The sequence below is a fragment of the Canis aureus genome, chromosome 18, assembly GCF_053574225.1.
Source record: "Canis aureus isolate CA01 chromosome 18, VMU_Caureus_v.1.0, whole genome shotgun sequence".
In the NCBI taxonomy this organism is placed as follows: Eukaryota; Metazoa; Chordata; class Mammalia; order Carnivora; family Canidae; genus Canis; species Canis aureus.
The window spans coordinates 54,745,299-54,769,950 of NC_135628.1; the positions used below are offsets into that span (position 1 = coordinate 54,745,299).

The window sequence follows — 24,652 nt, forward strand, 5'->3', positions numbered from 1 at the left end:
ACCCTGTTTCTAGTGGTAAAGAAGAAACTCGTAGTCCATGGCATGCAGAAGCAAAATACTTAAATCATCACCTGCAAAGAAGCATCATTAGGGACCTATAAAAGACAAGGTTTGGGTAACCCAGTAGTTGCTGCCATAGAATATTTTGTAAAAATGTGATATAATGGGGTAGTTGCTACTAAGAACACTGGAGAACTTAGTAAAAGAAATGAATACGGAGTTTTAAATTTACAGCTCAATGTCTGGGTAACGGACTAGAAGTCTTCCATAACACCATAATAAAAAGCCTGTGTCATGTGGACGCAAGGCTGTGAATTCTGAAAAGCAAACCCTCCATGTGGCTGAAAGACAATGAAAATTCCATAGACACCCTGTGGAGCATCTTGGATTAAAGGGAGACCTTGGGATTGGGAAGGACTGGGACCCTGAAAATTGGGATGGGGATATACAGGCAGATTCTGATGAAACTGAGTACCTTAAACCCTCTAAATTCCCCAAGCCTCCTCTGAAAGTAGAAGCAGCTCTTCATTCTCTAAGGAAATCAGTCTCCCTTTGCCTCAAGAATGTGTTATAGCCTCACCGAGACAGTTGCCCTACGAGAGATTGCAGAGTTCCTGAGATCGACCCCGGAAGCTTATCATTATCCAAACATATAACTACACACAAATCCTAGAAGTTCCTGGGGGTTGGGCACAAAACGTGGCCTGTGAAGATATGTGGTACATACCAAAAATACTGCAAGATTTGGACAATTTATGTCAACAGAAAGCTGAGAAGTCTATCTCCCAGAACTCCCTTCCCTGTAGGTTCTGAGCTAGAGCTGGGCAAAAGAGAAACGCACCGCATTTAGAAAACAGAAGTAGGGTGCCTGGGTAGCTCAGTAGTTGAGTATCTGCCTTTGGGTCAGGTTGTGATCCTGGGGGCCTGGGAGCAAGTCCCACAAGGGATCCCTGCAGGGAGCCTGCTTCTCCCTCTGCCTATGTCCCTGCCTCTCTCTGTCTCTCTCATGAAGAAATAAATTAAATTAAAAAAGAGAGAAAAAAAAAAAAAAAAGAGAGAGAGAAAACAGAAGTAAAGCAGCAGCCATTATGTTCTGAAAGTCAGGGTGTCTTAAGGCAGTGAGAAATAAATGCAGAGGTGCTGGCAGCTTTAGTTTGTCCTTACTCTTCTTTTTTCCTACTCCATGTCCTCTTTCCCACTCTGCATCTGACTGTTCTTCTCACCAGCCAGCCCTGCTAACAGCAACCCCAGGCCCACCAGAAACTTGACTAGGAACTTAGAGATGTGGTAGCTACGTCCACTGACTTCCACACCAGTCCACTTTCACAATGGCATGCCACAAGCTGGATATGAACAGCTTTTATGACTGCATGAGATCTGTGAAGGAACAGCTTTGTGCTGTTATCTGTCAATCTTTCATATTCATACAGACTTTAATGAACACTTAAAAATTTTATGAAGACAGGGATCCCTGGGTGGCGCAGCGGTTTAGCGCCTGCCTTTGGCCCAGGGCGCGATCCTGGAGACCCGGGATCGAATCCCACATCGGGCTCCCGGTGCATGGAGCCTGCTTCTCCCTCTGCCTGTGTCTCTGCCTCTCTCTCTCTCTCTCTCTCTGTGACTATCATAAATAAATAAAAATTTAAAAAAAAATTTTATGAAGACAAATAATGTTTATATAATTTTAAATATTTCAAGCAACCTTTTCTAATTTGGAACACTCTTAAGTTCCCCAAGGTAAAATAATAAAAGGAGCTTTTCCAGTCTAAAAGAATAAAATATACTTACATCATTAGATTGAAACAATCGAGTCATTGCAAAGAAGGCTTCTGTGGCTTCCATAGTTCCAAAGTGTTCCCCCTAGGGAAAATTTAAACAATTTCTTAAACTTAAAAAAAAAAAAAAAAAAAAGTATATTAAGGACTTTCTCTTTATTTCTGCAAAAATCTTTTAGAACTTGACAAGAAAATTCTTTGTAAACATTCTGCCTCTAAGCTATTTTTCTGGTTTTTAATTTATAAACCTGCATGGCCATTTTGTCCACTCCTTATTTGAAATAATTCAGTATCACACACCATGTTATAAAAAGCTCTGGAATAGTAGTCTCTAACCTTTTAGCAGGTAGAGAACCACAATTTACAAAGAGGTAGAAAGTAGTAGCAAGTTGAGTTCCTAATCAGAATGGCATGTTATTACTACACTGCATACAAGCAGAGATCACACCTTTTATATTCCTATAATCTAATGCCCAGCACAAAGCCTGACATACTGTAGTACAACAAATATTACGTTGTGAAGAACTATATATTACAAATCCAAAAAACAAAAACAAAGGGACCAACTGAAAGGGCATGAACCAGATTAGTTATATAAAAGCAAGGCTTTGGAAGATACCTTGGATCAGAACTTTAATATATTTAAATAAATCACCTGAGGATCTTGCCAAAGTACAGAATCTTGCTTCAGTAGCTCTGGGTGAAGCCTAAAATTCTGCATTTCTAACTCGCTCCCGGTGATACAAATGCTGCTGGTCTCGGAATGCCATTTTTTTAAGTAGCAAGATGTTAGATAACCTATTTCACTCACAGTCAAAAAATTCCAGATTACAGACCACCTGAGGCCATTTAATATTTCAAATTTCAAATATTTTCAAATATTTCAAAACAAAACATTTCAATATTTAATTTCATTAAAAGCAATCTTCATAATGCATTAGGCTCAATCACTTTTCAGGGCTTCAGATCTCACATGGAATATAACTAGTTTTCAATCTATCTGTCATGGGTATAAGAATAAACAAATTTTGGGGATCCCCGGGTGGCTCAGCGGTTTAGCACCTGCCTTTGGCCCAGGGCGCGATCCTGGAGTCCCGGGATCGAGTCCCACATCAGGCTCCCAGCATGGAGCCTGCTTCTCCCTCTGCCTGTGTCTCTGCCTCTCTCTTTCTATGTCTATCATGAATAAATAAATATAATCTTTAAAAAAATTTTTTTTGATGAACAGCTTTAAAAGCTGAAGATGAAAGACAAAATATAAGAATTCACAATTACTTAAATCAGAGTGCTCAACATGCTCATCCGCAAGAGACTTCTCTCATAAATACTTAGTGAATAGACAGAAGTCCATGCGCCTTTTAGTCACAGCAGTAAACCCTAAGTTCCGACTTTTAGACTTGAAATTCAGAATATACGAGTAGGTTGCTGTGACAGAAATGTAAAAGTATTTTTCCATAAAGCAATACCAAGAATTAGGCCAAAGGTAAAACTAAGGTTCCCAAACCTGTTTATGTAGCTGACTGTGTTTATTTATCAGATTATACTGGTAATTTCCTTATCAAGATAATGAAATGTTTCAACATGAGCTGCTCATCAAAGAAGTACTAGTCAATACAAAAGTATAGGCTATTCAGCACACCTTCAACTACTCAAAACTAGGCTTGTGTAATGGATTTAGCCAACTTGGACACATTGTGTGCTATGAAAAATTAAATCAAACTGACTTTGCCTTAAATGTTTCTAATATGGTACCACAGAAGGATATGATGTTTGTACAAGAATATATTTTATGTAAGAGTAACTTGTTGAGCAGCCCAGGTGGCTCAGCAGTTTATCGATGCCTTCAGTCCAGGGTGTGATCCTGGAGACCCAGGATCGAGTCCCATGTCGGGCTTCCTGCATGGAGGCTGCTTCTCCCTCTGCCTGTGTCTCTGCCTCTCTCTCTCTCTCTCTCTCTCTGTCTCTCATGAATAAATAAATAAAATCTTAAAAAAAAAAAATTAACTTGTTGCTCAGACTCCATTTGCAAAATAAAGTAAAAATAAGATATTCTCATGAAATTCAAGTAGGAACCACAGTCTTCTTAACACCATATATTAACCACCTGAAGTATATATGTATGTGTATTTGTGTGTACATGTGTGTGTGAATCTGAAAAACAAATTCATATTTTTTAAGGTCCTAGACATTCCATGAAATTTTTTTAGTCTGAAACAAAACAATCAAAAACACAAGAAAAATAAAATAACAGTAATAACAAGCAGAATCTATGTTTCATCAGGGCAAATAGTTTTGGTGATTTTTATCTGCTATATCCCCAGTGCCTAAAACAGTGCATTAGAATCAACAGGTGTGGGCAGCCCCGATGGCCCAGCGGTTTGGCACCGCCTCAGCCAGGGGTATGATCCTGGAGACCCGGGATTGAGTCCCATGTCGGTCTCCCTGCATGGAGCCTGCTTCTCCCTCTGCCTGTGTCTCTGCGTCTCGCTCTGCCTCTCTCTCTCTCTCTCTCTCTCTCTCTCTGTGTCTGTCTTGAATAAATAAATAAAATCTTTTTAAAAAAGAATCAGTAGGTGTATTATAAATATCTGCCGAATGACTGAATGAAAACTACTCCTGAATGTGTACATCCAGGATTATTCTCAGAGCTTTACGTTCATTATCTTGTGGAATCATTACAACTCTATAAAACAGGTATTATCATAATCCTCAATATATTTTCTATAGTCCTTTTCTAGGACATTAAGGCCCAAAATGGTTAAGCTCAGAATCATATCACCTGGCATGGTACAGTAGGAATAATAAATATAAAACCTAAGCATTAAAATCAAAGCTTGAAAAACATCACTATTATACTCCTCCCCCCTTCAAAAAAAAGTAAAATATCTGGGATTTGTCCAAGATTTTGTACTGTATTTTTGGAGGGACATAAAGACCGCTGAACAAATCTAAACATGTTTTAACATTAATACTTGTTAAATTCAAATCAATGTTGACAATCTATTATGTGCTTAGCTGGTCTAGTACCTCATGAATAAAACAGAAATATATGTCATAATCCTTGTCCTCAAGAAGTTTTACATATCATCACCTTAATCAAACACTATATACTTTTAAATTGAGTGAATTTTAAGAAATTAACTATACTTTCCAAAAAGTACTTCACTGAATGTTATGTATTTCTTTTCCAGGAAACAAATCTGAGGAAAATCAAAATAGCTTACTTGGTTCAGTAAGTAAAGAATCTTTGTAAGAATATGCAAACATCTTCTTGGATTGATGGGTGTTTCATTGAATATGCGAGCCTGTGGGAACGAAAAACATTTTTAAACAGCATGTTTTCTGTCATTTCTATCATATTACAAAAGATCAACTTTAATCAAATAGACTATTACATATTTTGATCACAACATCCACATAATGTTAGTTGCTTACAGTTTTCAATTTATCACAGTATACGATACACTTTGGTCTTTATATTCCGTCTATACTAACTCCTTCCCTTACATCTAGTACTTCAACTTTATGGGCGTTATGTGTGTTAAGAATCGTAATATTTATCTATATCATCTGAATATAATTAGCTTAATATCTTTAACTTCCTTCAGTAACCTTGTGCTAAACATCTCTTTGGCATTTTACTTAAAATTATCAACATGTGGCAGAGTGTCTACACAGTTTTGCGTTTCTGTAAGCTGTAGACCCTCCTATGGTAAGTTAACCCCTCTTCCTCTTCCCTCAGGTCTGTATTTTCCGAACACAATTATTACATCCTTCAATTCTTATTTCGGGTCATCATATTCCGGAGGCTCTCTGCCCACCATTCCAAAATGGAATAGAAAGAAAGAACACAATATACTTCCAAGTCATACCTCCTGTAAGACAGCACTCTTCTCCAGATGCCGAAAAGGATTGGAGCCACTACCTATATCATAAACAAAAAATGTCTTCAATAGCTGTCCAAGACAAACTTACTGTCTACAGAAGGGTACTGAATGCTTGGGATATCTCACCTAGATGAAGCGACCACTTGGATAGCACAGTGACAAGCGTTACTAATACACATATGAACTGAATAAAATCATATGGATTCTGGTACTAGCTGTCGTTGCTAGTTACTGAGGATCTTGCACTTCTCTTTTGCACGATCCCTGCCCAAAAAGAGTGTCTTCTTTCCTTGTCCTCTTTTTATGGGACTGTTGCGAGCCTATGTTATGTTCACACAGCTAAGATTAATGAGACTGTGGTAGGACCCTTTTGGATTTCCCTGAAAGACAAGCGCTATCTTCCATGTTTCCAACAATTACTTCGAGGCAGAAAAGAGTTTATAGCCAAGAATGCTGTCAAGCTGGAAGGGGCCATGGAGATTTACTAAACCCAAACGTCCTCCACACCATGGGAGAGCCGAACCAAACACTGAGGGCTTGTGCTTTGGGAGTTGGGGGGTTGGGCGGGGGGGCGGTGTTTTTAGGTGGCTTGGCATCTTCCCCACTCGCTCTGGATCAAAGTTGGGTCTCGAGAACGCCACTCGAGCATCCTCGGTACCGTGGGCCAGTCGTAATCCCCTGGGAGGCGGACACAGCTAAGGTCCTCGGGCAGGCTGGAAGGGCCAAGGCGCTTCCAGGTTCATACACGCGCGCGCGCACACACACGCGCACACACACGCGCACACACACGCGCACACACACGCGCACACACGGTCCCGGCGGACCACCTCCGGCGCCCCCAGCGCGCGCGCACCCGCCCCTCGCCGCGCCGCGGGCCCGCCTCCTCGGCCTGGAGCACACCCCCCCCCCCCCGCGGCGCGGCGGAGGCGGAGGCGGAGGCGGAGGCGGCTCCGAGGGGCTGCGCCCGGGGGCGGGCGCGGGGGCGGGGGCGGGCGCGGGGCGCGCGACCCGAGGGGAGGCTCCGAGGCCGGGGGAGGGGCTAGGGGCAGGCCCCGGGCTGCAGCCGAGCGGAGCCGAGCGGGGCCGAGCGGGGCCGAGCGGAGCCGAGCGGGGCCGGCGGAGGGAGGGAGGGAGGGAGAGAGGGAGGGGCGGGCTCCAGCTCCGGCCCCCTGGCGCACCGGGCGCCCACGCCTGCGGGTCCGCGGCCCCCGGGAGCAGGTGGCGGCGGGCGGGGAAGGGGCCCCGCGGCCGAGGGTGGGCGTCGGCAGCCCAGCGCGTACCAGACTCCTCGTCCTTCTTGTCGAATTTTTTAATCATCTTGGACGACTTCCCAGCGCCCAGACCCACCGCAACCGTCCAGGCGCCGCAGCCGCGAGCGGAAGAGGCTGCAGGAAGGCCGGCCCCGCGCCCCGGCGCCGGTTGGGTCGCCGTCCCGTCACTCGGGGAGAAGGCCCGCCCTCCCGGCTGTGGCGGCCGCGCCCGTCCCCCGGGGCCGCGGCCACGCCCTCGCCCCGCCCGCAGCCGCGCGGAGGCGGGGCCGGCGCTGGGCCCCCGGGTGCGTCGCGGCCCCTGCGGGGCGGGGCGGGGGCCCACGGTGGGGCGCGGGGCGGGGGGGGCGCGGGGCGGGGGCCCACGGGGGGGCGCGGGGCGGGGGGGGCGCGGGGCGGGGGCCCACGGGGGGGCGCGGGGCGGGGGGGGCGCGGGGCGGGGGCCCACGGGGGGGCGCGGGGCGGGGGGGGCGCGGGGCGGGGGCCCACGGGGGGGCGCGGGGCGGGGGGGGCGCGGGGCGGGGGCCCACGGGGGGGCGCGGGGCGGGGGGGGCGCGGGGCGGGGGCCCACGGGGGGGCGCGGGGCGGGGGGGGCGCGGGGCGGGGGCCCACGGGGGGGCGCGGGGCGGGGGGGGCGCGGGGCGGGGGGGGCGCGGGGCGGGGGCCCACGGGGGGGCGCGGGGCGGGGGGGCGCGGGGCGGGGGCCCACGGGGGGGCGCACCCGCCGGCCGGCGAGCCGCAGCGCCAGCCCGGAGCGAGCACAATGCGGTTTTATTCGGTCGGCGCGCCCTGGACGGCGCCTGGTGCGGCCCCCGAGCCTGGGGAGGCGGCGGCGGCCGGGAGGGTCGCCTTCACTGGAGGGCAGCGGCCTTCCTGACGATCCGCTGCGGGGCCCTTCCGTCGCGGCGGGCGCGCTCCCCGGGCACAGGGCTGGCGGGTTCCTGGTTCGGGAGCGAGGAAAGGCTCGGCGGTGCGCGGGCCGCCTCGGAGGTCGGCACGTCACTCCCTGACTTGGCGACTGCAACAAAGCACGGGGCCCCCTGGTCAGGGTGGGTTTCCAGAGGGTCGAGAAGGACGCTCAGTGGGAGGCAGGAAAGAGACCCGCTTGGAGGGACGGAACAAGAGGGCAAATGTTGGACCACGGACTACCGCGCCCAAGCTTCTTCACACTCTGGATTCCTTCCGTTCATCAAAACCCTGCCAGTTCAGAGAGGCTTCCCGGTGTCATCCCACCCCTTTCCAACGATCCCACCTGCAAGCACGTTGACACTTAGAGAACTCTCAATAAGGCGCATTCATACTCCTCGTAGCCTTCTCCTAAAGTGTGTGTGGCTTTCAGGTTCTCCCGTCTGAGAGTGTAACTAAGAAACTGTTTCTACCTTTGGCTTCAGTGTCATCACTTGATCCAGATTCTCTTTTAACCTCTGCCTGTACTTGGAAGCTTCCACCGTGGGCTCTTCTTGCTTCCATCCCTCCACACTTTTTTGATGCATTATGTCTTGCCAATATCTCTTGAATCTGTTCGCTCCTTCCTACTGCCATCACCTTGGTTCAAGCCCTACCGTCTATCTCTTCCAGGGCCCCCTAATCAGCCCCCATCTAAAACATTCTCTGGGTAATCTTTCTTTCTTTGGTTGCCTGGCAAACGTGGAACGTGACTGGCTATTGGCAGAACGAGGGTTTGCTGGCAGTCCCTTTTGCTTGAAGTGGAGACATTGTTTCAACTTCTCAGCCCCATGGGCTTTCTTTAGGGAAAGCATCAAAAGGAGCCCTTTAGAGTAAAGTAAGTACTCAACTTTTCTTGAAGGAAACTGTAAAATCCCCAGAAATCTACTAATTGCTACAGACAGATATTAAGTGTTCTGTTTAGAAATGTGGGGACACCTGGGCGGCTCAGTGGTTGAGCGTCTGCTTCCGGCTCAGGTGGTGATCCCGAGTCTGGGGATCAAGTCCCGCATCTGGCTCCCCTCAAGGAGCCTGCTGCTCTCTCTGCCTCTGTCTCTGCCTCTCTCTGTGTCTCTCATGAAAAAATAAATCTTTTTAAAATCTTGAAATGTAAATAAGATAGAGCCTTAAAGGTTCATGCCCTTGAAAAATTAGAGAAATTCTAATCTAGATTAGATTCCAGATTCGAGAGAAATCCCCGCCCCCAAAATGATTTAAACCAAACTGCTGATAACCTACATATAGTACCATTTAAGATTTAACTCCAACCTTACTAAATGTCCTATTAACTGTTACGTTTATCTTCTCTTGCTTATAAAGTTCCAACCTTGCCTTGGTGAAGGGGTGGAATTTCCCTTGAAGGAAATAAATATTCCTACTTATTTATTCTCGGGCTGGGGGTTGGGAGGAAGGGGAAATACAGTCTTGGTGCTTGATAAGTTTCAGCACTTCTGGTTGCCCTATAAATGTTAAATGATTGATAACACGTAAGGAGCATTCTTGTTGCATTCCCGTCCATAAAACCTTATCGCAAACCCCTTCCATACTATGTCCTGCCTCGACCCCAAAGAAACTCATTAACCTCTGAAACCCACAGACTTATCCTTTGGTCCTTCTAGAACAGCTTTCCGACAGCTTTTACTATGCTAACATGGGGTGGTGCATAGATAAATAACTTGAATTATTATAAATTATTATAAACTTGATTAAATATATGTCGAAAAAACCATGTTATTAGTATATCAAACCCATGATGTAAATGATATAGTATTAGGAAAGGAACAACAACAAAAAACCTTTTAAAGAAAAACATTAGATAAGCCAAAGGGCAAATAATACATCAATGTGGCCAAAACTATTAAGACGGTAGGTGATGTCATTTGGGAAACACTATGCTAGAGCTTTCTTAAAATGTAGGGGTTTTAAAAAGAGAGAGAGAGAGAAGAAATTTAAGGGTTTTACAGGGTCCAAAGCCTAGTATTACTCGGGCCTCTTAACAATTCTTAGCTTCCAGGCTACAAGGAAAAACAGTCTCCAGAACCTCCAGGAAAGATGTTGATTTGTCCTTATCTCTTGTCCCCAAAAGGTGGTCCCTCCTGCCCACATCTCAGATGTGTGTAAGCCTTTGCTTTGAAAGAAAGAACCTGGGTGGCTCAGTAGGTTAAGCATCTGCCTTTGGCTCAGGTCATGATCCCAGAGTCCTGGGATCAAGTCCCATATAGGGCTCCCTGCTCGGTGGGAAGTCGGCTTCTCCCTCTCTCTCTGCCCCTCCCCTCTGCTTGTGCTCTCTTTCTCTCAAATATATAAAATTAAAAAAAAAAAAAAAAGGTGGGAGAGAAGCTTACCATCTTTCCTCATATCTCTTTTACAGACTGAAGCAAAGTTGAGCTGGGGGTACATTTTTTTCTGTTTCCTCAAAGCACAGACCTTTAAATACTTCCCTTCACTCTTGAAATCATTGTCGGTGGAAAACCTTAAGAAAGAAAGCTCATTTAGTAGATCCCAGGGCAGGGGGCTTAATGGAACCAGTCACTACACTCTGATCCTGGGGGAGAAAAAAGGACAGTCACTACAGGGTGTTCTTTGGTTTGGAGTGGAAGGGACACTTCTAAGAACCTAGCATTGTAAATTGGTGAAGGAACTCTTAAATCTCTTCTCTCCCCGAATTAGATGTGAGCTGCTCCTGTAACTAGTTTCAAATGAAATCTCTCGGCTCATTGTTCTTAAGCTACAGCCCTTCACATGCACTGAGAGAAAATTTTGTTCGGTGTCCTCTCATAGATCTTTGAGTGCTTCTTTTCACACTTGAAAATCATTCTCAGTGAAAAACCTTAGCTTTGCATTATTGTCTCTTTTCATTAGGGTATAAATGAGGTTGAGGGTCATGTAGGGAAGCTGTCTTATTATTATGCCGTTATAGATATTTCCTACAATTGAAAAGCTTTTGTTAAAGTGTGATGAAAAGAGATTGTAACATGAATAAGGAGAAGATAGGAAAGAAAATGAGTACAAGAGCCAGGACTTCACCTAAACCACTGTTCTCGCTGGGATGTAGGATCCTCCAACAGGGTCACAGGAAAGGTTGGTTTCAGCCCAGATCTTAACTTTTTTTTCTGAGACATCAGGGGTAGGCAGACAGTCCCAGGAGGTTTATGCTGATAACTTTCCTGCAGCAGAGGAAAGAAGAGTAAGTGAGGGAGCAAACGGAACTAATTTCCTGGACTAATCTTCAATTCCCCTAAAATGATGCAACAAAACCTGCCAGAGAGGGAGGTGGGGACTGAAACCAAAAGAAAAGGAAATGGTTCCCTGAGTGGGCTAAGATAGTAGACCCCCTTATCCATGGAACATACATTCCAACACCCCCAGGGGATGCCTGGAGCCACGAATAGGACCAAGCCCTAGATATATATACTCTATTTTTTCCTATACATCCATACCTACGATAAAGTTTAATTTATAAATGAAGCACAGTGAGAGATTAATAATAAGCAATAAAATAGAATAATTACATTGAAATAAAAGTTATGTGAATGTGGTCTCTGTCTCTGTCTCTCTCTCTCTCAAAATAATGTACTGCACTGACCCTTCTTCATGTGATGATGTGAGATGATAAGATGCCACATGATGAGATGCAGCGAGATGAGTGACATAGGCATTGTGACTTATCATTAGACTACTGCTGAAGGAGGATCATCTGCTTCTGGACCAGGGTTGACTGGGTAACCGAAACCACAGAAAGCTAAACTGCTGATAAGAAGTGCATACCGTATCCATTTGTGTTGTTGCTGGAGGACATGTCCAAAACCTGGTCAGTGTCTTAAGTAATTGACTGGACTTGCCCAGTGGCCCTTTGAAGTGAATGGCAAAGGATGTTACCCAGTTTTGAGAAGGATTCAATTAGTGAATCACTTAGGAAACCAAACATCTGGTAATAAACTGGGAAAGAAATCCATGGGACTCCACCTTCCTTTCTCAAAGATGACTGCCTCATTCACATTCCATTCTCTGTCTGCAGTGAAAAGGTCAGGGAATGGGATGTTTTGTGAGGTAACAATTTCACCATTACTAAAGGTCATAGAATCAAAGGCTTTAAGAAAAGATCTCAAAGGTCACCCAATCTACCCATCTGACCTTTTTATCCCCTCCCAATATTACTATCAAGTGGTCAATCTTCCTGTTCCTAAAAACTCAACCTATTTCCTCTTTACTCAGCTGTTGGCCATCTCCCTGTAACTTCTACCTTGTAGCCCAAAGAGAACACATCTAGTGTCTCTTGCTTGGGGTCCTTAAGGAATTTAAAGAGATCCACCACATTCCTCCTAAGCTCGTTCTCCTGTCTTAGGCTCAATATTGCAAATGTTGTGAGCTTTTCCTCATGTGATCTGGCTCTGGGCTCCCTATTCTCCTGCTTTTTCCTATTAACTCATTTGAGAAAACTACTGTTTATATTTTTCCTAATGTGTGACAACCTGAAATGAAAGCAATATGCTAGCAACAGCAGGACACATCCCATCACCTGGTTAAAGTCTCTGTTCAAATATCATCACCTCTTCTGAGAGCCTCGTCTAACTACACTTCTAAAATTGCCCGTCACACCCATCATGCTCCATTCCCTCATCCTGCTGTGTCATGGCACTTATCACATAATATAGTATCTGTGTGATTGTTTGCTTGCTGATGGTCTGTCTACCTCATTAGAATTCAACTTCATTTAGGCCGACTGTGGTGTAGTCACTGATATATCCCTATCACCCATAACAGTACCTGGCACAAAGTAGGTGCTCAATAAATACTTGTTGAATCAATGGAAGTATAAATGAATGGCCAGACTGATGAAATGACACAATCTGAACTTCCTCTCACAAAATTTTAAACCCTCCTAAGAAAAAACCCCCAAACTTCCTGTTGAACTGTGTCTTTTAAATTCTGTATTCATTCTCTTTAAGCTCTTCCGGTGTTTTGTTTTTTGTTTTTTGTTTTTTGTTTTTTTAGATTTTATTTATTTATTTATTTATTTATTTATTTATTTATTTATTTAAAGAATTGGTTCTTCCTACACTTTTTTTTTTAATATTTTGTTTATTTATTCATAGAGACACAGGAGGTTGGGGGGGGGGTGCAGAGACACAGGCAGAGGGAGAAGCAGGCCCCATGCAGGAAGCCTGACATGGGACTCAATCCAGGGTCTCTAGCTAGGATCACACCCCAGGCTGCAGGCAGCACTAAACCGCTGCGCCACCAGGGCTGCCCAGCTCTTCTGGTTTTAAGGAACTTCTGTGTTTAAATTACCTCAATAAATAGAGGTTTTGCTGTAAGAGTGCATGTGTCTAGGAATTAAGACACAGCTAACACTCTGACTATAAGAGGAGCAGAAATGTTACCAGAGCTAGACCTCGTGGCAGAAAAACAGGAATGGAAAAGTATTTGGGGGGGGGGGGGGGGGGGGGCCTGGGTGGCCCAGTTGGTTAAGCATTTGCCTTCAGCTCAGGTCATGATCTCAGGGTCCTGGGATCAAGTCCTGCATAGGCTCCCTGCTTGGTGGGGAGCCTACTTCTCCCTTTCCCTCTGCCTGTTGTTCCCCCTGCTTGTGCTAACTCTCTTTCTCTGTCAAATAAATAAAATCTTCTTTAAAAAGGGGGGAAAAGTTTTTGGAATCCAGGACAGCACTAGTTAAGGATTACCACAGTGAGTTGGGTCCTCACCTCTGGCACCCTATCATTAGCATGTCTCCTACTTTCTTCCTGTTTGTTTCCTTCTTTCTCTGCCATGCTCACTCCCTACCTTTACTCTGTATTTTCTTCTACCTGTAACTTCTGCTTATTTGTTTCTATTTCACTAGAATTTCAGCTGCCCCTCCTTTTCATGGTCCCTACACTATGCTCTTCTTCCTGGTTTGATTTTTTTTTTTTTTTTAATGGCCTCTCTCTATCTGTCCTTTCAGCTTCCATTCCCACTGCCTTCATCTTCCCCTTTTCCAGCTCAGATGCCTGGAAGCAGGATTGTGATGGGTCTGAGGATTTTGGGTCGCTGATATGTTGGTTGGCTTTGGTGTTGGTTTGGTTTTGGCTTTTGAGGGGTTTCTTGTTTGTTTTCATTTGGGGATACCAATCTACACCACGGGGTACTGATCAGCCTATGAATTTTGCTTCACTGGGTCTGCCTCCTCCCAGGTCCCAGCTAGTTGTACAAGGGCATCCTTTTCTTCTTGAATGGTGGTAGGGCCATTTCACTTAGAAGGGGCTGTGAGGATAGCGACCACTGTGACAGACATGTCTGCTCTGTTCTTCAATTTGCCTGCTGGAACCTACCCCTTCTTATACACATGCCTGGGCATAGCAAAAGAATGCTTCTTTTGTATACTATCTTAGGCTCACTAAAGACTGTTACATTTGTGTAGCACAGAAAGGGGGGTTGCAGCATGAATATGAAAGAAGTGTTCTAGATATTGGGCCTGTCCCTCTTCTTGGACTTGTTCCAGATCGCCTGTAGAATTCTCATGGTGTCACTCTTTGACAATCAGTGCCTTAACACTGTCTATTAATACAATTTGGCTGGTAGCACAATTTGCTCATGAATATGATCAGGTCCTGCATGTGATTTGGAAGGCTCAGAAAGTGCCAGCTGTTGGGAGAAAGCTCTTCTTACATCAAGCTACACCATAGTCTTGTATTTCTTTCTCTACCTTGAGTAGAACAACCCTGGCCCGGCAGTCATTCCTCTGTCAAGTGTATATTACCCATAACCATGAGAATTGACCACCGAATTTATGCTCAAAGGGCACAAATCCTGAGACCCAAGAAACCATAGGCAATGAATTTGTTAATGAAAGCACGTTTAGCATGTATCATTGCATGTTAGCATTTTACCCTCCGTTTGGAGAGGAATCTTTTACTGCCATTCATCTAGGAACTAAGGAAACACAAACCAGAATTCACCACATTGTACTAGAAAGGGTCTGTCTTGGGTAATTTCTGTGATAATTAGATTCTTTTGTTTGCACTTTCACTTACTTCATTCAATTTCTTCTTGTTGTAGTAGGCCTGCTCTCAAGGCTGTCAAGATCTTTCTTAAATCCTGATTCCTAAACATCTTTTAAGCTGATTTTCCTCACTTCCTCTGCTATTGATGTAGTACAATTCTGCAGCACCTCTCACTTTGATTGTTGTAGTAACATCACGACTTATCTTTCTGATTTGCATCTCTTCCACAGTGAACACATCTTTTCTCACAGCCTCCAAAAACAGTCTTTCTAAAATGCCAGTTTGATTATACCTTTTATGTCTCCCCCCTTTTATTCTTTCATATCTCCATGAATGCACCTCACTTTCTCCAGTCTTCCTGGAGATAGGGGATATTTTCCTCTTCTTTTGTGAGGGGTCACCTCCTCTGTAAAACCTCCCTGATTACTCCCTTCCCCCCAACAAAGATACTAAGTTCTACTCTGTTCTGTTGTTTTGCATATTCTTTTATTATCCATATATCCTCCTATAATAATTTTTATTATTATTCATATTCATATTCATAATAAAATAATAATTTTATTATTATTCATATTAATAATGTATATTATTATACATATTCTCATGTATTGATCAGTGTCTCCTACTAGACTCCAAGTTCCTTCCAGATAGAAACTGTCCTGAAAGCATCTTTATATTTTCATTCTTTGTTTCATGTGTGTTCAGCAATTGTTTATCACATTGAACATGAACTTCTATCATGTAGAACCGAGTCCCAAACATCTGGCTGCCATAATAGTAAATGCTCCGCTCTGTTCCTCTCCCCATCTCCTGACACCCAGAAGCAATGATCCTGACACCCAGAAGCAATGAGTGTAAAGGGTAAACCCTTTACTAGTTTCCCATTTAGTTATTTCTGTTTCTCATTCCTCATTTCCTGGCTTATCCTTTGCTACTTTATACTCAACTAGGAAGCCAGTGGCTAGATTACCTTTGGTTAATTACAAACTAAATGTCTTTGGCCAGGAGGCACAATTTCTAATTAGGACCATGCAATAAAGTTTCATGACACAAGCTTGTACAGTTCTGGTTCTGAGTCTTTCCCAGGCTCTCCAGATTCTGTGTGTGTGTGTGTGTGTGTGTGTGTGTGTGTGTGTGTGTGAAGTACATGGCAAGGAGTAAGAAGGAAGAAGCTAGCTCCTGAGCACCATCTTCCATCATGTTAACTTAACTCCCTTCTTCAAGCTAGCTCCTAATTCCTCAAGGACCTTCCTCAGGGTGCCAGGATGCTTCCCCGGTGCCATTACCTTGAGCGGCAACTCCTTGGAAAAGTATTTTGGTGCCATGTCCTTTCCTTGCTGGTCAATTGGGCAGGGAAGTGGGTTGTTGGTCAGAATCAGCAAGGTCTTATCCTGATCATACTCTGCTACTTTTAACATGAAGCTTCTGATTTTCCTGTTTTGAGCCAGGAACCTCTGCAAAGCAGTGGACTTCAAAGGCTCATAGTACCAGGCCTGAGCAACACAGAGGTTTCCAGAGAAACAAAGGGATTAGATCCAGAGAAGATAAAGAAATCAATTGGCTTGTCTTCTGCCTCTGTAGGGAAGGGACAGAGGTTGCACCTGCCCTTCCATCCCCACCCCACCCCTGCATGTGCAAGCTCGTGCTCTCCCCCCTCAAAAAAAAGAAAAAGGAAATCAGTTGCAGGGACCACCTTCTTCCCAGTTCGTCCCTTGTCCCTCACCGTCAACCATATTCAGCACTGCCGCTGGCACAGTGTCCTAGGACAGCTCTGCATCTCTGTGTGGAGCCTGTGTGGTCACAGATGCTGGCAGCACTGGGAAGCAGGGTAGCAGTGGCACTGCTGCTGGACCTTACTCTTAGGGAACCCCGGGGTGGGCGGGAATGGATATTTTCTCCACCTACCAAATTTGGATGGATTGCGTAATGCTGGAGGTTCTTCAGAACAAATTTTGATTGCCAGACTGCATCACAAATCTAGAGACAATCATTGAAATGAGTGGTTTCAAGTTGCACCCAGCCTCAACAATATTCCATTCCTCACATGCCCTGAGTCCGACTAAAAACCGGCCTCTGATTTAAATGAAGTGAGGACAACGCTGTGCTTCAAGGTTTGTATCCTGGGATTCTGGAATGTGGGCCACAGCAAAGAAAACTAGGTTCTGAGGTGTCCTGATGGGGAAGCTTGTACGTGGAAATGTGGACCTGCTTTATGAAGTCAGGTAAAGCTGTGAGAGGGGAGTGGATAAAGGCAGCATCAAAGTTCAGGTGGGGACAAATCACTCCAGGGCATCACACCTCTTCCTTCTGCCTTTTTCATTTTCATGGGAAATCAGGTGAAAATCAACATGGAAGACACCCTCTCAGGAGAAAAGCAAGTTATAAAAGGGCAATAACCTACAGGTTGTAGTAGAAGGAAGCCCCAGGGACCGTTGCCTGCCAAGATGGAAGCAGACATGGAGGAAGGGAGAAACAATGGTGCATTTGTTTTTGTTTTGTTTTGTTTTGTTTTGTTTTTTGGAATATTTCTACAGTACGTGATTCTTCCAGAAGAGTTACCAAAAAATAACTGAACATTGGTAATACTTCTGTCCGCCACTCTGCTGGTGGATGTGCTGGTAACTGGCCGACTGTTGGAGTGTCATGTCTGGTTGTGCAGTTGCTGGGCCTCCTGCAGCTCCTCTGCTCAGCCTCGTGTTGCCTGGCCTCTAGCTCAGCCCTAGGTCATCCAAAGATGAGTCAAAGGGATGAGGACACCAGGAGATAAGAGCTCTGAGTTCCGGCCTTTGGGCTGAGCATAACTAGAAATCAGAAGTGGGCCCAATCCTGTATTTAGATCCGCATTTCCAATGATTGCCATGCCCCTGGGGAAGGTAATATGGTAAGATGGGGTGCAGGGGAGAGGAAACATGAAGATAAAAGGTAAGGAAAGCAGGAACATGAATGGAAAAGAGGGAAGAAGTAAGGATGGGACAGAAAGGTGCAATGAGGGGAGGTGTCATGGTCTGGAGGGAAATGCCAGGAGCCGGCAATGCCCAGGGGTTTGGGAGAGCCGACCAGGAGGAGGACTATCAGAACCACACCATATGTTCCATTAGGAACAATGAGAAGAGATAGATCCAAAGATGCAATGATTTAATTTTATTACCCTTTTGGAAAACTGAGGTCCTTTTGTTCAAAACAAAGATATATTATGAATAATCTGCTTTGGGGGAGGGAAAAAATGAATAATCTGCTTCACAGCTATAATATACATTTAGAAGCATAGAAGTCTCTGAAAAAAATTTGAGAAAAAGATGTGAAGACTTCTTTTGTAGGGCTTTTTTTTTTTTTTTTTGAAAGGGGGGATGGTGGGGAGGAGCAGAGGGAGAGGGACACAGAGAGAATCTTAAGCAGACTCCACACTCACTAGGGAGCCCCACACAGGGCTTGATCTCATGACCCTGAGACAAAATCAAGAGTCAGACACTTAACCAACCGAGCCACCCAGGTGCCCCAGTAGGATTTTTTTGTTTGTTTGTTTGTTAATTTTAAAGGAGAAAGTCTCTGAGGAAAATGTTTCTAATCTTGAATTTTTCTGAGGTATTGCATCTCGGTTCCAAATTAGTCTACAGCTATTGACTAAAGTGTCAAAACTGACAACAGTATCTAAAGTGGAATGTGAAAAAAATAAAATAAAATAAAGTAGAATGTGTTTTTAGTTGAATTATACTATCCAGGCTGGTAAAATAAAAGTTGGCCTGGAAAATTCACTTGCATATGAAAATATGCTGGGGAAGCAACCAAGCTACCCAATGGAGTTTTGCTGTAAGAGGTGGCTGTAAGGTCTAGCGAAGTCAGGTTTCTAAGATAGGTTTACAGACCCTGGCTTCTAGCCCTGACTTGCTGCTGATATGTCCCTGTCTCTTTTCTAAGTCTCTGTTTCTCTTTTACAAAATTGGGATAAACTAACCTTGCTCTCTATATAAATCTTGACTCCTTCTTGCTTTTCAGCAGGAAGTTTGTGAACCCAACTTATAAAGTACTCTAACTCCAAAGAAAGATTGCACATAAATATTTGCTAATGCTCTTTCTTACCTCATCATTATCAACCTCTATTGCTTTCTCAAATTTAACTGAGCTGGTTCCTGGAATATTTGATTTGCTGTTTTGAAACCTGAAAAAAAAGCAGAATATCCAACTGTATTTTCTTACTCCGAGCTCTTGTCATGTTCTCAATCTCCCTCAACAAAGTTTGGGAGCCTGACTTAGAAGAGCCCAATTTGACTGATCACTAATTGAATATGTATGTATAATAAAGAATAGGATTCATTATCCAGCCTGTGTGCTGGGGGAAAACAAACCTTCGGTTTGAAGAGTTAAGCAAGTAGGACCTCTTGGAGACATGATGACATCTGGCAAGTTGAATTCTTCTGAAATAGCAGTTTTAGACAACTTAAGAAGTGTCTTAATAGACTGCTTAAGGACATTCCTTTAGACAACTGGACATTCATAATACCTCTAAAGACCACCCACCTACTATTTTGAATGCCTACCTGCCTATTCTTCTCCACAGGAAAATAACTCTACCTTTGCCAACAATTGATTCCACAAGAAGGGATATTATTAGTGGGAATTCACACTAAATTTCCAATTCTTTTTTTTTTTTTTAATATAGAACACTTCACAAATTTGCATGTCATCCTTGTACAGGAGCCATGCTAATCTTCTCTGCATCATTCCAATTTTAGTGTACATGCTACTGACATAAGCACAAATTTCCAATTCTTAATTACCATGCTTGGATTACTGCTCCCTCTTGTACCCAATCATATCTAGGTTTCTCTATCTAGAACTAAGGTGGTAAAAATTGTCAATGGCAAATAATCTTATCTTTGTTGTTTCTCTTACTTTTTAAAAAAAATATATTTTATTTATTTATTCATGAGAGACTCACAGAGAGAGGCAGAGACATAGGCAGAGGGACAAGCAGGCTCCCCTCAAGGAACCCAATGCAGGACTTGATCCCAGGACCCTGGGATCATGACCTGAGCCAAAGGTAGATGCTCAACCACTGAGCAGATGTTCCTGTTTCTCTTACTTTCTAATTCCCTACCCAGATACCAGTTCCTTTTGGAGAAAAGAGAGAGTCAGATGTTGTGATATTTAGTAAGAAGGTATTTTCAATTCCTTGACTAATTTTACTACACCCATTTAGTGCCTGAACATAGTGAAAGATGCCCATCAGTAAGATTGGACTAATAATTAAAATAAGTGGCCTACTTCTTCTTTGGAGATAGTTCCTATTTGGGTATTAAACTAGCTTACATTAAGTAGGAGCCTAGGACTACCTGAAGTAGATCTCTCTCCTCTAAAAATGAGGGTGGCAGTGCAAGGACCAAACTAAGAAAAGTAGAAATAGCCAAGCTATGTAGCTGTCAGGTCAACTGCTATAGAATGGTACAAATCATCCCAAATCTAGTATCAAGTCTCTCCAAGCATGGCTCACTTCCATCTATTGCTGGCTACCAACTTCATCATTAACTCAGGCCAGAGATCTTAAAAATAGTCTCAAGGGGAGCAGGTGACACATTGTGGATAGACTAAAATAAGTTCATCCCCACTTAACATCTTAAAGTTGGTACCCTTTTGACTGTCCTCTTACTTTAAGCTATCTCATAATAGTATACCATAGTCTTTATTATAACACTTTTCAAAACACTTCTTTATTATTTCAAAGGCAGCACGGGATCCCAGATACTCTTCTTTAAGGCCAATTTAAGGCAGATTGCTGTGGGAAAAATGCTCCTTCAGCCCAGCAGTGTCAACAAGGACAGTCTGGTACTTTCCTTTTGATAATGCTACTCTACTTGCTGCATAAAACACAGATCCAGATCTGGGCTTTAACCTGAAGACAGGTAGTCAATTAGAACATTTTTAATGAGGTCTAGTCTACTCTGGGACTAGACCTGTTCAAAGTGATATGGGCTACAACATACATTTGTATAAAATGGTATTTATAACTTAGTTGGGCAAACAAAACTACATACTTGGCGTGTCTCTTTTGGCCCATTGCTGTTCACTGCTAAGTAGGCTGATCTGAGGCAAGTATTCACCCAGAGGCCAAATTCAGCGCCTCCAAATAGTCCACGTTCTGCAGAGGCTCAATTCAATCCATTCCTTCCTTAGCACACACCATGTGCCCAACCATGTTCTTGATCCTGCATGGGAAACAAAAGAAGACTGGTAGATGCTGTTCTGAATGCAGAAAATGCACAAGACATGATGACCTTTGTCTTCAAGAACTTTGGTACCAAATGCTGGGGTGGATGGTGGTGTTGGAGGTGGGGAGGGAGAGAAAGTGACCATTAAATGTGAAACAAGAAGGACGCCTGGAAAAAAAAAAAAAAAGAAGGACGCCTGGGTGGCTCAGTGGTTGGGCCTCTGCCTTCAGCTCAGGGAGTGATCCTGGAGTCCTGGGATGGAGTCCCTCATTGGGTTTCCTGCATGGAGCCTGCTTCTCCCTCTGCCTATGTCTCTGCCTCTCTCTGTGTGTCTCTTGTGAATAAATAAACAAATAATCTTTAAATGTGAAACAAGAATGACAAATAAATGGTAATTATTGGTAAGTAAATGGTAATAAGTCATTTCATCTCCTGGGGAGAGAGTTAACCAAATGATTTAAAGGTGATATTCTAATTTCTTTAGAATACATAAAGATCTGAAATAAAATTGATTCATGGGCCAATTGTGGGAGAAAGTTGGAGAGCAACAGCTTCCCCTGTGAAGCTGGGGAAAGTGTGTATGTGTTGGTGTGGGGGAGAGGGTGGCAGGGAGCTGCTACCTTCTTTGATACAGACAATTTAAAAGGGAAGCTAAAAGTTGATGATGTACAAGCTACTATTTAGAGAGGTCAGTGAGGCTTGGAGGGATGTTTCCTAAAGAATGTGGGGCTTGAGGAGGCAGCGGGGGAGGATGGCGGCGGCCGTTCCACAGCGGGCCTGGACCATGGAGCAGCTGCACAGCGAGCAACTACCCAAGAAGGACATTATCAAGTTTCTACAGGACCATGGTTCAGATTCGTTTCTTGCAGAACATAAGTTATTAGGAAACATTAAAAATGTGGTCAAGACAGCTAACAAGGACCATTTGGTTACAGCCTACAACCATCTTTTTGAAAGTGTTTCAAAGGTAGTGAAAATATAAGTAAAGTGTCTGAGCAGGTGAAAAATGTGAAGCTTAATGAAGATAAACCCAAAGAAACCAAGTGTGAAGAGACTCTGGATGAGGGTCCACCAAAATATACAAAATCTGTCCTTAAAAAAGGAGATAAAACCAACTTTCCCAAAAAGGGAGATGTTGTTCACTGCTGGTATACAGGAACACTACAGGATGGGACTGTTTTTGATACTAATATTCAAACCAGTTCAAAGAAGAAGAAAAATGCCAAGCCTTTAAGTTTTAAGGTTGGAATAGGCAAAGTTATCAGAGGATGGGACGAAGCACTCTTAACTATGAGTAAAGGAGAAAAGGCTCAACTAGAAACTGAACCAGAATGGGCTTATGGAAAGAAAGGACAGCCTGATGCCAAAATTCCACCAAATGCAAAACTCATTTTTGAAGTGGAATTAGTGGATATTGATTGAAAGAGCAATGCTTCAGATATAAAGACATTAGCAACAATAAAACATGGCCTTGAGGAAACTTATGTAACTAGAGCTGGTTACTATTGTAAGGGGAGAGTCAACTGGAAAATTCAAGAACTCAGATATTGTTTACCCAATCCCCAACTTTTAATATATGTAATCCATCATAATTCCTTAAAGTTTGAGATATTTTACTACAGCTGTGTAAAATATTAGTTAAGGTGAAATGACTTTCCTTTTACCTCATGTTGTAAACTAAAAGGCTCAATAAAAACGTATTCAGTGTCTTGGAAAAAAAAAAAAGAATGCGGGGCTTGAGCCAGGACCTTGTAAGATAGTGTGTCAAGTTGCCTACTTAGAAGGTATATGTTGCTGTTGTTTTAGGTAGTAAAACAAACATGTAGGATGGGATCAAATTATAGGGGTCTTGGCAATTAAGAAGAACTTTGATGGGCCTATCAGCCCAAGCTCCTATAAAGCCCACGGGTTTGGAGAAAAAATTGTGTTAGTGTTGATAGTGCCAATAAGTGATTGTTTAAGGTTTATATCTAGTTTGATTGTCTAGACATAAACCCTAAAGACAATCGTCTAGAGTTTATGACTAGTCTGAGCTAAACTCTGAAAGTCCCCTCAAGGGGAATAGACTAATGAGCTTTTCACCCTTTTCTCACCTTTAGTTTACTGGAATCGTGAGTCCAATTCATGTATATTGAATCTACAATAAATAGAAGCCATCAAACTGAGAGGTACAAATCTTGGGCTGCTTTTCTGCAACCCAGGGTGGAAAAAACAAAATCACACAAACACAAGAACTACATCCGAAACAAAAAAGGGAAAGGTCTAGTGTACAATACCTTGAAGGACATCAGGAAACCTTATTTCACTGAGGAAGGGGTGATGCCTTGGCACTGAAACTTTCCATTTTGATGTGTCTTATCCTTTCACTGATTCTGGAGGAGACACAGGAATTGTGATGAACAGGCAATCTAGAATGCTGAGAAGTTCTATGTTGGTGTCAGCACAAAGACATACTTAAGATCTGCTCCAATGTGCTCCAGTATGTTTTTCTAACCTATGACTTCCCTATACACACCCTGACCTTGTCAGCATTTTTGAATCAACCTCTACTTTAGCCAATGTTTTCACCCTATTCCTCAAATACAGTGAACTCTGTCTCTTATTCCCCATACTTAAAATGCTCTCCCCACCCTTCAAACCATTTGAATCTTCTTTCTTTTTGTTGCTACTGAGGTCTGTCCTCCCCAGAGAACTTTCCAGATCAGTCCAATCCCAAATGCTAGCCTGCAGGCATTGTGTTTGCTTCGTTGTTTTGTTTTGTTTGTGCATGCAGCTCTATAGTATCTTGTATGTCTACCTGTACTTTTCTTCTGTATAAGGTACTGTTTGGCTCCTAGGCAATAAACTCCTTAAAAGTGACATGTGAATTATATAAATATATATTTGTTACCCCACAGTGCTTTGTATGTTAGGCATTCAAAAATCAATATTGGTTTATTTCAACATATTTACATTTATGACGTGTTACGTACCATACTAGGCAAAGGGAGCCAAATATGGGTCATAATCCCTGACCTCGAGGAGCTCACAGTTTATTTAGCCAAGAAGAGAGACAAAAAAAAAAAAAAAAAAAAAAAAAGTTCAATGCAACAGATTGCAATGCCTATATCAGAGATCTGTTCGGGATACTGTTGGATCAGAGAGGAAGAGCACTAAACCCTGGGATATTTGGAACTAACACCTAAAGTGAGCCCAGAAAGGTGAGTGCAAGTTAAACAGGTGAAGAGAAGAGAAAATGGACATTTGAGCAACAGGCAGCAACACAAGCAAAAACATGAGAATAGAACAAAGCGTGGCTTATGTAGGGGAACTGCAAATAGCTTCTGCCTAGAGCATAAGATTGAACAGAAAGGTAGCAGGAGGTGAAACTGGAGAGGAAGCCAGGGTCCAAATCCTGGAGTGTGGTCCCTGATAGAAGCTTGTAGGTTATTCTATGAGTAATAAAGAGCTACCAAGGGATTTTAAGTCAGGAGATATGTTGAAGAATATATATTTTAGAAACATGAAGATGCTGGCAGTGTGAACGATAGATCGGAAAGCCTTTGAGAAGGCTGTGGGCATTGGAACCTGTCATGAGTAAGTGTCATGAAC

At 43.7% G+C, this 24,652-nt stretch overlaps 2 protein-coding genes, 1 long non-coding RNA gene, 1 other non-coding gene and 1 pseudogene across 6 annotated transcripts in view; 2 read left to right on the top strand and 3 right to left on the bottom strand.

Moving 5' to 3' along the window:
* Window positions 1–7,085, bottom strand: part of COPG2 (coat protein complex I subunit gamma 2) — a 115,019-nt gene extending 107,934 nt beyond the window's left edge. Inside the window, exons 1-4 of one of the 2 annotated variants that reach the window (XM_077857352.1) lie at window positions 6,943–7,085; window positions 5,648–5,700; window positions 5,000–5,080; window positions 1,789–1,860 (exon numbers count right to left, since the gene is read on the bottom strand). In XM_077857352.1, the coding sequence (XP_077713478.1) occupies window positions 1,789–1,860; window positions 5,000–5,080; window positions 5,648–5,700; window positions 6,943–6,979 (243 nt within the window). In that variant the 5' untranslated portion in view covers window positions 6,980–7,085. Of the gene's footprint in view, window positions 1–1,788; window positions 1,861–4,999; window positions 5,081–5,210; window positions 5,452–5,647; window positions 5,701–6,942 lie in introns of those variants that run through there. The other variant, XM_077857353.1, reaches the window with a different exon arrangement.
* A 599-nt stretch (window positions 7,086–7,684) lies between these two features.
* On the bottom strand, window positions 7,685–23,467 carry TSGA13 (testis specific 13). 2 transcript variants are annotated; one of them, XM_077857363.1, is made up of 9 exons: window positions 23,338–23,467; window positions 20,888–21,058; window positions 19,202–19,270; window positions 18,936–19,014; window positions 16,764–16,835; window positions 16,145–16,351; window positions 10,903–11,042; window positions 10,221–10,348; window positions 7,685–7,948 (listed from the first exon to the last, which is right to left on the bottom strand). In XM_077857363.1, exons 2-9 carry the CDS (start codon window positions 20,908–20,910, stop codon window positions 7,782–7,784), a joined length of 885 nt encoding a protein of 294 aa, XP_077713489.1. In that variant the 5' UTR covers window positions 20,911–21,058; window positions 23,338–23,467; the 3' UTR covers window positions 7,685–7,781. The 2 variants fall into 2 exon arrangements, with proteins under 2 accessions (XP_077713489.1, XP_077713490.1); XM_077857364.1 differs by lacking the exon at window positions 7,685–7,948 and adding an exon at window positions 9,193–9,335.
* LOC144289105 (uncharacterized) lies at window positions 7,702–11,855 on the top strand. Its single transcript, XR_013357147.1, has 2 exons — window positions 7,702–8,713; window positions 11,401–11,855. It is a non-coding gene; the product is annotated as an uncharacterized LOC144289105 (long non-coding RNA).
* LOC144289260 (U6 spliceosomal RNA) lies at window positions 19,506–19,612 on the bottom strand. The gene has a single exon (XR_013357236.1). It is a non-coding gene; the product is annotated as a U6 spliceosomal RNA (small nuclear RNA).
* On the top strand, window positions 21,801–22,770 carry LOC144288378 (peptidyl-prolyl cis-trans isomerase FKBP3 pseudogene; annotated as a pseudogene).
* Window positions 23,468–24,652: the final 1,185 nt, after the last annotated feature.